The 12447-nt window shown below is 41.6% G+C and overlaps 1 protein-coding gene across 1 annotated transcript in view; it reads left to right on the top strand.

Moving 5' to 3' along the window:
• Positions 1–12447, top strand: part of ESYT3 (extended synaptotagmin 3) — a 42637-nt gene that overhangs the window by 24159 nt on the left and 6031 nt on the right. The window contains exons 9-17 of the mRNA XM_028743983.2: positions 556–717; positions 1546–1628; positions 2849–2897; positions 3717–3806; positions 4222–4284; positions 5758–5826; positions 6851–6916; positions 8743–8829; positions 10399–10548. Of these exons, the coding sequence (XP_028599816.2) occupies positions 556–717; positions 1546–1628; positions 2849–2897; positions 3717–3806; positions 4222–4284; positions 5758–5826; positions 6851–6916; positions 8743–8829; positions 10399–10548 (819 nt within the window). The remainder of the gene's footprint in view (positions 1–555; positions 718–1545; positions 1629–2848; positions 2898–3716; positions 3807–4221; positions 4285–5757; positions 5827–6850; positions 6917–8742; positions 8830–10398; positions 10549–12447) is intronic.

Here is a 12447-nt window from a genome sequence, read left to right as displayed (position 1 = left end):
AACTTCATATCGGCTTTAAATTGTGCAACCTGAATTTGCTGGTGTGTGCGATGGAGTCCCATCCCCAAAGAGTTGTACTATACCTCTGGTTTCCATTTGCTCTTACCCACCACTTGATTCTTTCCTCCTGGGGAGGTACAAAGAGAGAACATGGCAGGCTGGGAATGAGTCTGCAGTAAAAACTCTGGTGGATTATTTTAGTAAAAAGCTAAGCCTCGTCAAATTTCATTAACCAGCTTCCGTAGTGATAGACAGCAGGCATGTTTCTTACTGCTGTGTTTATAGGGTTTTATTAATCGTAGCTTTTTACAATGTAGGCATCTAGCGAGGATTCTAAGTACCGTATTTTTTGCACCGTAACACTCACTTTTTTCCTCCTAGAAAGTAAGGGGAAATGTCTGTGCGTGTTATGGAGGAAATGCCTACGGGTGGCATGCCTACGGATTTTCCTCCTCTAAAAACTATGTGCGTGTTATGGTTGGGTGTGTGTTATAGAGTGAGAAATACGGTATATGTTTTTTAATGTTTCTCTGTGTTTTTGTTTTGCTCTCCAAGGGAGTAATAAGAGTATACCTACAAGAAGCTGAAAATCTTGTCCAAATGGACAATTTCCTTGGGAAGTCGGACCCTTACGCTCTTCTGAGGGTTGGTCAGGTGCAGTTCCGAAGCAAGACAGTGCACAGGAACCTGAACCCCATTTGGAACGAAATGTTTGAGGTGACAATTCTCCTTGAACTCTTACTAGCAATAAGCTGGAATGCAGTGCTCTCTCCTTGTTCAGAATTCTAGACACAACTAAGTTAAGGTAGTTAAATAAAATAAAAAAGCCTTACCTTTGGAAGAAGGCAGATCACTACTTATATGAGTAAGTAAAATTGAAGTGGAATAGATGGGGAAAGTTCCCTGTGAAATATTTCACTACTGGCTCCTTAACCAACATTTGTTTGCTTGAATGGTGTAGCAAGGCTTTAATGAGCAAGGCCCTCGTTAAGCTTCATCAGGGGTCTAGGCATCAGGTGTGGCCCTCCAAGTCTCTCTACCTGGCCCATGAGACTCTCCAAAGGCCCCAGCCCCCTAGCCCCCCATTGCATCCACTTTTGTGCTTGGCTGGAATGGGTGTGTGAACTCTGCTAATGTTTGCCTGAATGGAGACTATAAGGGTGGGTGGGTGAGTGGGTGCAGAAAGTTGCCTAACCTACAGAGATAATTTACACTCATTACTCTGCCCGTTTTTGCCTATGGCACATTGCCCTAAGAAGATTGTCCAAAAGAGAAGGTGACCGTCAGGCTAAAAATGGCTCCCCATTCCTGAGTTACAAGATGGGAAATCATGTACCTTTCTGATTTTAATTGAGCATCATGAAAGGGCACAGAGGCATTTCAGCATCTTCCCCACTTCTGCTGGATTGTGCTTGGCAAACAGGAAAGTTCGCTTTCCGCAAGCTTCAGAATAATAGGAAGAGTTGCATTTGTGCAACTGCATTTTGAGAAAAATAGCTGTACAATATTCTGTTACTTTAACACACTCTCTCTCTCCCCCTACAGTTTGTTGTTCATGAGATACCTGGTCAGGATCTAGAGGTAGACCTGTATGATGAAGATCCCGATAAAGATGACTTTTTGGGCAGGTGATGGATATAAATTTTCCTCTTTCGTCTGTGCAACCTTCTGCTTTATCTCTTTCTGCCCCTCCTGCAGCAAAAGAGCCAGTGTGATAAATATTCAGAGAAAAGTGCCATGGTACAACCCTCCATGGGCTATACCATTTCTGAATTCAGATGGGGAAAATACAGATTGCAATACTTTCCTGCTTCAAAAGCATTCTGCCATCAACAGCTAGATGGTAGAGAATAGTTAAATTCCTCCCCCTGACATGCTAGTTTGTTCTTTTTATATATGTATATAAAAGTGCAAGGGAAAGCATTCTGACATACATTTGCTCTATCTGCATTCTGTACTGGTATAGTCTCAGTACAGTTATACCTTTTCCTTTTTGAACACACTGGTAAGTTTAAAAGTAATATTTCATTCCTAGACAGGAGTAGCTTGGCAAACTACAATTGCAAAGCCCTCTACATGGGGCTACCCTTGAGGTTGTTTCAGAAATTGCTACTTGTGTAGAATGCTGCAGCCTGGCACCTGCAAAATGCGTACTTTTCAATTCCCAGTAAATACGCATTTTAACCATAAAATATGTATATTTGTGTGTACTATTTGGAGTACACTCAAAACTACATTGCAAAATTCAGAGAAGTGCATGATTTCGTCAGGTGCTGTGTTTGAATCCACAAGCAAGTTCAGAACTGTCAAGATGCTTCATAAAGCAGTCCAAACAAATTCCTCCTCCATCCCTACCTGAGACAAGGAACTGTTCATTGTCTGAGCCAGTTCTAATTCCTATGGATTGGGGATGCATAGACCTACCAATTTATATAACGAGCAACTATCTCAGTTCTTGTTTGATTTAAGGAGCACTCTCAAACCTTGCTGTTTCTGACTTCATCTTAAGGACTGCAAATCTTCCTGGTGAACAATAGACGATTAGAATCTGTAAGAGCCACTGGACATTTCTAAGGCAATGTAGCCACACAGTTGGAGATGGTGGGGAGGAGGCTAAATATTCCATGATACTAAAGGGATTGTTTTTCTGCACCTCTGTTCCGTGTGCCTCTGTATTACTTTAGAACAGAGGATTCTGTTGATCAAAAAGCACAACCCATTCATAACTGATGCAGGTGAGGAGATGTGAACACCAGGAACATCAATACATGTTCTGTTTATAACTCATAGAAGCAAGGAAAGATACTACAGTCCCTAAACATCTTATTCTTGTTCTGTCTTTTTACAGCTTGCTTATAAACCTTGCAGATGTGATGAAAGACAGAGTTGTCGATGAGGTAAAATGTGTTCTCACGTTAACTCTTCATTTTATAATGTTTCTTAAAAGTGTGCAGATTTTGCGATAGGCTTTGAAGTTTTACGAAATTTTAATGATCCATAGGGATGATTTAAATCACTTGAGTTCTCACGACTATCATCGAATATCTTAGGTGTTTGAACAAAACAGCTGATGGAAGATTACAAAAGCTACAAAGAGCACATCAACAAATAGGGTCTGACATAAACTTTCTTGGGCAAGAGCCTATTTCATTAGATGCCTATAACTCTCTGTGTGTATGCACACACATGTGCAAGTTGGGGGTAGGAACTGTTTTGCAATACAACTTTAAACTAGGGTAAAAATACTGAAATCATAGCCCAAATACTGCTAGCTGTAGGATGAACAGTAAGTCATTTGAAGACTTATAATCTTGAGGCTCTTTGGACCCGAGAGCAATTTGCTGATGTGTAAAAGGCAGGCAAGGAACACACGGACAGAAAGGTTGTTGTCCTGCAGTACCAAAGGACCATGACAGAAAAGTTTAAAGCTCCAGGTGCTTGTCAATTAATCGGGAGAATTAAGTACCCTATGTATTTTCAAGCTGGGTCTCTTTATTGGAGCAGAGTCTATTATGGACCTCACCATTCCAGCAATAAAAATGCAGTTTAAGCACATCAAGGTTTTAAAGTGTACCTCGGATAGACTCAGCCCCATAAAGCACTAAAGATAAATGGCTGGTTCTGCCACTTCAGTTCCCCCTGGTGCACAATTCATGACACACTTGCAGGCTAATGTGCATTTATGATACTGATGTGCTTTTTCTTTCTTTACGAAGTGGTTCCCCTTAAGCAAGATTGCAAGTGGACATGTGCATTTAAAGGTTGAGTGGTTTTCTCTGGTCACCAATCAAGAGAAACTTTGCGAGGTGAGTGTTTCTGAGAGATCGGAGTCGGCTGAAGTGAGATACTTGCCGCAAGTTGATTGAAAGGATCTAAGTTCTGTTCTGTGCCTGTGTACTTTGCTAGCTACATAATTCAACCATTTCTTGTGGTGGCTGCATTTAAAGCCCTTCCTTAGCTAAGGGCTAAGGAAGCCCTGTGCATTGATTGGGCAGTCAATCAATTGACATGGAAATTTTGAAGTGTCTCATTGTCTGTTTAGGGCAAGGCTGCAGCTTGTGGTCAACTCATGTTGGTATTTGCATCCTGGTTGTTCCCCTGCCCAGCCACATGGCAGATGAATAGTAACAGTAACAGTAACTCTGTTCGCAAGACCAGCTTTGCATGTGAGGATATAAAAAAAGCTCTTGTCTTATTTTGGATTTTATTTCCCTCCCACAGGACAAGAATGGTTTTGCCACAGCAATTCTCATTGTGTATTTGGACAGGGCTTTCAATCTTCCTGTGAGTAAACTGATGGAACAACACTTTCAAACTGTCCAGCTGCACACAGTTCAATTGTTAGTGTCTGCATGCTCATGATGTAGGGGCAGAGATGGAGGACCTATGGGCCTCTAGATGTGGTTGGATACCAATTGCCATTTGGCCCAGGGATGGTTGGAGTTGCCGTTCAACAACACCTGGGCAGCCACAGTTCCCCATTTCTGGTGTGCACCAAATGCTGCTGCTTTGGTGCCAAGCATCCCAGTTTGGCTGAGATAATAATTGTGTTATCTGGAAACTAGTATCCACAACTTTGCTAATGCCTTCCAAGTTCTGAAAACTTCTATTTCAGAAAGGAGGTGAATGGCGAGTATACACATCTGTGACTTCCAAAAGTGAACTGATGGGTTTTTAAAAACAAAAGCGGAAGTTGAGATTTCAAACAACAAAATGAGTAAGACCAAGCATTCTGCGAAGGCTCCATGAGGGAGGGGTTCACCTATTTAGGGGATGGAGTGAGGGAAGGAAAGTTCAGAATTTAGCTGGCTGAAAAGTCTTCCCTCCCTAGAATGGAACGATCTGTCAGCTTCAGTTCTTTCAGTTTCACCTTTTTACAGTCTTAAATTCAGACCTCCACACTTCTGCAGAAGTTTGTGATTTTAAAAAAAATATCATGAAAATTCATTAGCATTTCAATGCAAATTTCCTCTAATAATATGCCTTCTGCATTTTCACTAATAAATTCATTTTATGCACCATTTTACCCGATGTGTTATGTTGGCAAACATCGTTTGGTAGGAAAACCGCACCTCAAAATTCCAAGGAGTGCAACTTTCGAAGGCTAGCTGCATTTCAGTTCTCACGTTGTTTCAGAAAATGCAAATTTGAAAGTTTCACCTTTAAATTCAAACTGAATTGAATTCCTTGTCTGTTGCAAGATTTGAGATTAAGCCCTTGTTCACAATTATGTGTGCTGCTAATCTACTTTCAGTAAAATTAGCTTCTGACCCATGTTAGCCTTAGAACTGAAAACAAAGCAAAAACAGCCTTTGTTTTTGAGAAGGAAGCAAAGACTTCTTTTCCTGCTAGGTGATTTGCTATTTTCTGGGATTCCCTTTGCTGGCAGCAATAGCCTGTTCTTTTCTTCTTTTGTGTCCATAGCCTAATCCTACACTAGTTCTGTTTGTTACGGGGATCTATACCCTGCCTGTCAATCAGATTTCAAGGGTGTCTTCCAAAACCAGAAAACATAATAAAAACAAGCATGTATATTCTTTAAAACACAGTAGAATAATAAGAGCAGCATAAAACCTAACAGCCAGGATAAAAACAGACCAACTTTGATGGAAGGCTTTAGAAGGAAAATATCCTTGGTGCTGGAATGACATCAAGGTTGACCCTTGGTGAGTCTACCTGGGGCAAGCAATCAACTGCTGCTGTACGCCACCTAACTTTTGTTTTTGTATTCCTTCCTAACTATCTCCCCTAATACAGAAAAATCAGTTTGAATATTACAATGGTGACTGCGGAGCAAAGAAATATAGAAAAGACAGATACATCAAGGTAAATGCTTCAGAGTCCCCTGTGTCTCAAAAGGGGCACACGCGCTGAGCCAGCCTACTGAATGGATGCCATGGCTAAAACCCTAAAATATGTTGCATCTACGGGGTTAATGTTTGTTTCTCAATGGTATGTCAGTGTCCCATACCAAAAGGAAGAACAGAGACACTGTAGTTGATGGTGCAGGTGAGGCTAAACTGGTGAGCAGCATGTAGGAGGAATGTTTAAGTCAAGATTAGGCAAGGCACAAGACATTCATAGCACGTACCTATGATCAATGGACCCCAGTAAAATACATGGGTGGTCTCTGCTTCCATGCATTCAAAAGCATGTTTCTAGCCCTTGTGGTGCTATAAAAGCAAGTTTTTATTTCAAAAACTTAGCCATTGTTATTTTTGGACCAGCCTTGATCCAATAGTTATTGGTTATTCCTATTATTAGTTTTCCCAGCTACTGGACCACCTCTAGCAAGACCATAATTGTCTAGTCATAAATGGTGCTGCATCTGTCATTGTAATGCAAACTTGAATCGTGTTTGACATATTTGGCACCTTGGTTGTAGCCTTCTGATTTATACTTGCCGTGTGGCTGTTTTGTGCTTCAGCTATAATGGATGAACTCAACAGTCTTGTATTGCAAGAACAGCAGCAGTAATTGCTGCTGACCCCTGTAAGGTTATCTTTACCATATCATGCCCAAATTCTAGCTCCAAACATGTATGGCTTAACTCCACTCAGTGAAATAAATGCAGGGTGTAACACTGTATTGCATTGCATTTTGTGGAGAAAGTACTGGGGAAACCCAGCCAGATGGGCGGGGTATAAATAATAAATTATTATTATTAATTATTACTGTTTTAATTATTAAAGTTCTGCTCAGAACAGGGTTCTTGTCCCTTCCCAGATCTTGCAGAACTCCCAGTGTTTAATAGCTAACATCAGCCTCCCTGTTCAATACGCCTCCTTGTCTTTTGGAATTCATGATGCTATTGACACTGTCTTTTCTTTCAACAATTTAAATAATAAAGAAGATGGAACGCGAACCTTCTTCCTTTGTCCTACTCACAGTGGGCAACAAAACTCATAGAAGCAAGGTAAGGGGTGTAAGAATTTCTGTTTTTTGTTTTTAAAAACTTGAATGGACAGTTGTCTTCATGGGGCAATATGTGGTTTTCCAGTAGCAATGTCACATCTTGGATACATGTGTACCTTCTTGGATAATTAAAAAGCAACACTTTGGTGTTTTGTAGGTGCTGCCCCAATGAAATATCTGTGGTGTTTTGTCCTGTCCCCACTTATTGGGTGGAAGTGACTGCATTGCTTGGGCTGGTGGGAATAGTTACACAGCTGTGTTGTAAATATTTTTTTTGTACGTGGCTGGATGGGCCCTCCTTTAAGAACATACAGCCAACATGGAGGTTGTTTGTTTGTTTTTAACAAAGAGACATTCTGACTAAAAAATAAATAAATAAGATTCTTGAAATGACAAGAGTCATATTTTGGAACTAAAATTAGCACACTGGGCTTCTTTTGCATCCACCAGTAACTTTTTACAGGAATCTTTTTAGATGAAACTTCTGGGTCGGACTGAAAGGCCAACCAGGTGGCTCTGAGAATCCCGTAGCAGCGTTCGAACAATAACAATGTTGATGAAAACAGCCAAATCTGTGGTGTTTGTGCTGTTATATTCTATAACTGTGGCCATTGAGTTGCTACCTTTGGGAAGGATTTTGCTTTCTCAGGAACAAAATAGAGCACACAGAGTCTGGGGAAGGTTTGAGATCCCCTTGAGTAGGGTGAAGGCAACGGGACTGTAACAAATGAGGGGCAATTTGTCTGTTTTTGTTGCATTAAAAACTGATAGTATGGAAAAGTCTTGAATATAATGCATTGTGTCGTATTAATATAGTTGGGCACTCTGATTACAAAATGGATGCTACACCCCTTCCCAAAAATTCATTTCTTAAGTGTACGTCTGTGCTCCAGCTGTTTTTCTTGGGCTATGTCCTGAGAGCCAGTGATGCAACTGAGTGCTAATGAATACATCCTCAGCGAGGCACTTGGTTTTCCCACAGTGTTCCTGCTATTTCAACGCAGGCATTGCATTAAGAATAATTGCCTGCGGTACGCTTGCAGCTTGACATGACCGCAGCAATCTTCCTCTTTACTCATGAGGAAGCCTGCTAGCACACAGGTACTTTGGCTTGCCATTTCAACTAGCTAACTGAAGGCACCGGCAATGAATCTGTTGGAGAGGGAGGAGTCTTTCAAGACTTGAGCTCTTCTTCATAGCTGCTTCTACTGTGGTCAATTATTGCGCCCTAAGCAAGGGGTGGAGGGGAATACTTTCTCTTGTTCCACATTGAGCTCCAGCTTTAATTGCTGTGGTTTTCAAAACCTGCTGCAACAAGCAGCAGAGAACTCCCTTTCCATACAGGTGCAAACTGTGACTACTTCTATAGAGTTTCGGTTACAATCAGTTGTAACTCAGATGGCATATTTCAGCATTAACATTCATCAGATCGTGTGGGGAGTCGTGGGGGGGGGGGGGGGGAGTCTACAGGGCACCTAACTGGTTCTATGTGTTTATTTGTCTGACTTAAAGAAAGTGAACTGGGTAAGAGGCTTTTTAAGGGTTGGGTTTTGTCCCTTTTGGGTAAGAAGGTAGTGCTTAAGACAGGGAAAACCTATACATCCCTGAAAACATGTTCCGTTGAAGTCAGCGGAACTGTCTTCTGAATTGGTATACTGTCCTGTAAAACCTCCTGCTCTTCAGTTTCTAGCAGAGTAAATCTATGTGCGGCTACTTGGGAGTATGTCCCATTGAATGGGGCCTTCTCTCAGCTAGGTTGGGAATAATTGTTGGTCAAGTGTTCTGTAGCTCATGTGTGGATGTCGTTCTTTCTCTCTTACCCTTCAGACCTGTAATTTCACCAAGGATCCTGCGTGGGGCCAGGCCTTCACATTCTTCGTCCACAGCGCTTCATCGCAGTCTCTTCATCTGGAGGTCAGTTGGCCCTCTCTTGCTTTATGAGCATATGGCACAACATGAGCTCATGCTTAATGGGTCTTTGACCATATAATAATAATTGGCATGGGTTTCTGCTCTGTATACACATGCTCTTGTGTATATAAGCTCCTGATGCTGCTTTGCAAAGGGACTTCAAAGAAGTGGGTCATTTTTTTTACTGAGAAAGGGACTACTCGGCTTTGTGGGAAGGAGGAACCATATTTATGTTTTTAGTAGATGCAGTCAAGATATTATTCAGCCTTCCTTTGGGGACTTCAGATTCAATGATATGATGCTCATGTATTATTATTATTATTATTATTATTATTATTATTATTATTATTATTATTATTATTACTTGTTGCTTGTTACCTAAATAAAGATAAAGGTAAAGGGACCCCTGACCATTAGGTCCAGTCGTGACCGACTCTGGGCTTGCAGTGCTCATCTTGCTTTATAGGCCGAGGGAGCTGGCGTACAGCTTCCGGGTCATGTGGCCAGCATGACTAAGCCGCTTCTGGCGAACCAGAGCAGCACACGGAAACACCATTTACCTTTCCACTGGAGTGGTACCTATTTATCTACTTGCACTTTGACATGCTTTCGAACTGCTGGGTTGGCAGGAGCAGGGACCAAACAACAGGAGCTCACCCTGTTGCGAGGATTCAAACCACCAACCTTCTGATCAGCAAGTCCTAGGCTCTGTGGTTTTATGCACAGTGCCACCAGCGTCCCTGTTACCTAAATACATTATACCTAAATACATTCTACAATTAAAGACCATGTAAAAGCATTAATATTTCATGCAAACACCTACAGTTCATACATGTAAGGCACACAACCCTCACCCACAAAACAGCCACAGGAGGCTTCAAGTGGCCCTTTGGGGTAAATTTTGACTCTTCAGCTGCCTCGATATCGGCACATTTCTCCCTTCCCCCAATGTAGCCTATTCTTTGGTATCAGATGCCGCCCTCCCCCATCCAATAAACTTCTGGCGGGGGATGGGGGAGAGGAGAAAAATGTGAACATTTCCTACAAAGACCCTAAACATCCCAGTTAATGGGTGTGGGGGGGGAGAGTTTAATAAAAAGTTTGTGATGAGTCTAGATCAGCGTTTCCCAAACCTTGGGTCCCCAGCTGCTTTTAGACTACAACTCCCATCATCTCTGACCACTGGTACTGATAGCTAGTAATGGTGGGAGTTCTAGTCCAAAAACAGCTGGAGACTAAATTTGGGAAACGCTGATCTAGTGATTTTTTTATTTTTAAAAAAATACCTTCTTTTTCAATGGATAATCACTGCTGAGCCACGGCAATGGTGCTACAAATGATTTAACAACGTACGAAGAATGCTGCTGAATCGGGTCAGTAACCCACCTAGTCCAGGTTCCTCTTCTCTCAGACCAATCAGATGCTTGTGGGAAACTGGCAAGACGGACCCAAGCACAAGAGCACCCTCTCCCTTCCTGCAGTTTTCAACAACTGGTAAAAGGATTTAAACATTGTTGGAACTAACTCATCATAACTCACCATAGTGTCTTGTTTGCTTCCGCCACCCTCTAGGTAAAAGATAAGGACCGGGAGAATGCCCTGGGGACCTTTGTGTTATCTCTTGGCAACTTACTAAAAAATCCTGATATGACACTTGAACAGAACTTTCAACTGGATCACTCTGGTGTGGACAGCTCTATTAAGCTGAAAGTTGTGTTGAGGGTAAGTTTAAGGTTCTGCATCTTTCTTCCCCCTCCTCGCTTCCCTGTTGTATCTCTTCCTGTAGGAACTTGTTGTGCTTTCCTGAAACTAATTAATATTCTGCAGTGGCTGTCAGGAATCTCTCTGTTTACATCCTAAGATATATTGCTTCAGACTTCAAAAACGGGTGATTAATTGACATGGGGCACAATGAGTTCTGTCTTGTAGAACTATACTGAAACCAAAATTACTTCATGTATAGATTTGTGCTCTGTGCCAAGTTGATATGAATTCAAATCCATCAGAAGCGTGTACAACAAGCTCTTGATCTCTACACCAGATGAATCTATTAAATTATGTGGGTGGAATATTTGGGAGGCATACCTAGAAGGGGGCATGTTAGAAGCCCCTTCATGGGTCCTGTGGGAAACTTCCTTCTAGAAACCCCGCTTCCTCCCAAAGAGGTAATTGGGAAGGTCTTGGGTGTCCATATTGATATGCAAGCAATAGTCCTGGATAAGCAGGCTGGTTTTCAGTTCTTGTTTTTATCTTTAAACCACCTTGAGTTCTGCTGCAGGAAAAGGTGGGGTATGTATGTATGTATGTATGTATAAATAAATAAAGCTACATTTGAAAACCAGTTAAAACAAGGAACTTGATTAAAATGCTGAATATTTATCAGATTGTGGGATTATGGGTTAGCTTACCCATCACAGAATTACAGTTCCCAGTCACCCTTAACAAACTACAGTGCCCAGAATTCTTTGAGGGGGGAAACGTTCTTTAAAAGGTATAGTGTGTACGCAGCCTCAGACCAGTCCTCACTAGTCTCTGTGCTGCCCTTGTAGAATTCAGCAAGGAAGAAGATGGGGGCAAGGCTAGAATTAGTTGTCTCTGCTTGTCATTGGCTCTGGCTACTATTCGGCTTCCTGCCCTGTCAGTCCCAAAGGACACTAGCCACCACTGCCAAGGTCAAGCGTGTCATAGGTACCACATGCCTGGCTTAAATTTATTATTTCCAAAGGCCAAATAATAATAATAGGAAGTGGGGAATAATATTGTGGCCAATGCAAAATAAAAGCCTAAAAAGCTGCTTGGTTAGGAGTGGCTGGAGCATTTCAGTAAAAAGCATGATAATGTCTTACCTTGAATTCAACCATAGTTAGTACTTACCTACTTTGTTTTCCATGTTCTACAAATGGGATACGAGGATTTCCAAAAGCACCCAGGTGGTTTAGAACAGAGTTCCCTTCAATTTTCAAAATAATGATCTCAAGCACGTGCCGTGCTCTGGTACAGATGGATGCTTTGTATTCTTCCCCAAGACAGATGAGCAACTGGGGAATTGACTTGAAAGCCAACAGCACTTAAACACCTGCGGTCCAATTGTGTATTTGTTTTAACTGCACACACTCAGTGGCGTTAAGGAAATGTTTAAAATGTTCTCTCCTTCGTACCCAACAAGAGAATATTTGCTGTTCCTACGTATTTTACGGTTAGGGTCATGCCCCTAGTTTTCCTGATTTCTAGGCTCATTCCAGAGGGCAAGCTCCTCCGCCTTCTCTCATGCAACTAATAGAGAGAGAAAAATGCATATATGTGCAAGAGAGAGAGAGAGACCGAACTTTTCCCACTGTGAATTTGGAGCACTTTAGAAGTATCCTTTGTTACTGGAAGACGAAACTACTTCCTTTTTTAATTTTTAATTTATTTGCTTTTTCAGATTAAAAATTTACAGTCACATATCCAACAAACAACACAAAAACAAGATTCCAAGGAATCTCTTGGACTTCCCTCTTCCCCTTTGTGGGTCCTATTCTTAATCATTTCCTCCTGCATCTTTTATGATAATCCAAATCTTTTACCTCTCCATTGTGTCCAAAATTCACCATTAAACTATACAAGTGATATTCCAATCCT

The sequence above is a fragment of the Podarcis muralis genome, chromosome 1, assembly GCF_964188315.1.
Source record: "Podarcis muralis chromosome 1, rPodMur119.hap1.1, whole genome shotgun sequence".
In the NCBI taxonomy this organism is placed as follows: domain Eukaryota; kingdom Metazoa; phylum Chordata; class Lepidosauria; order Squamata; family Lacertidae; genus Podarcis; species Podarcis muralis.
This window is presented reverse-complemented; position numbering and strand designations above follow the sequence as displayed.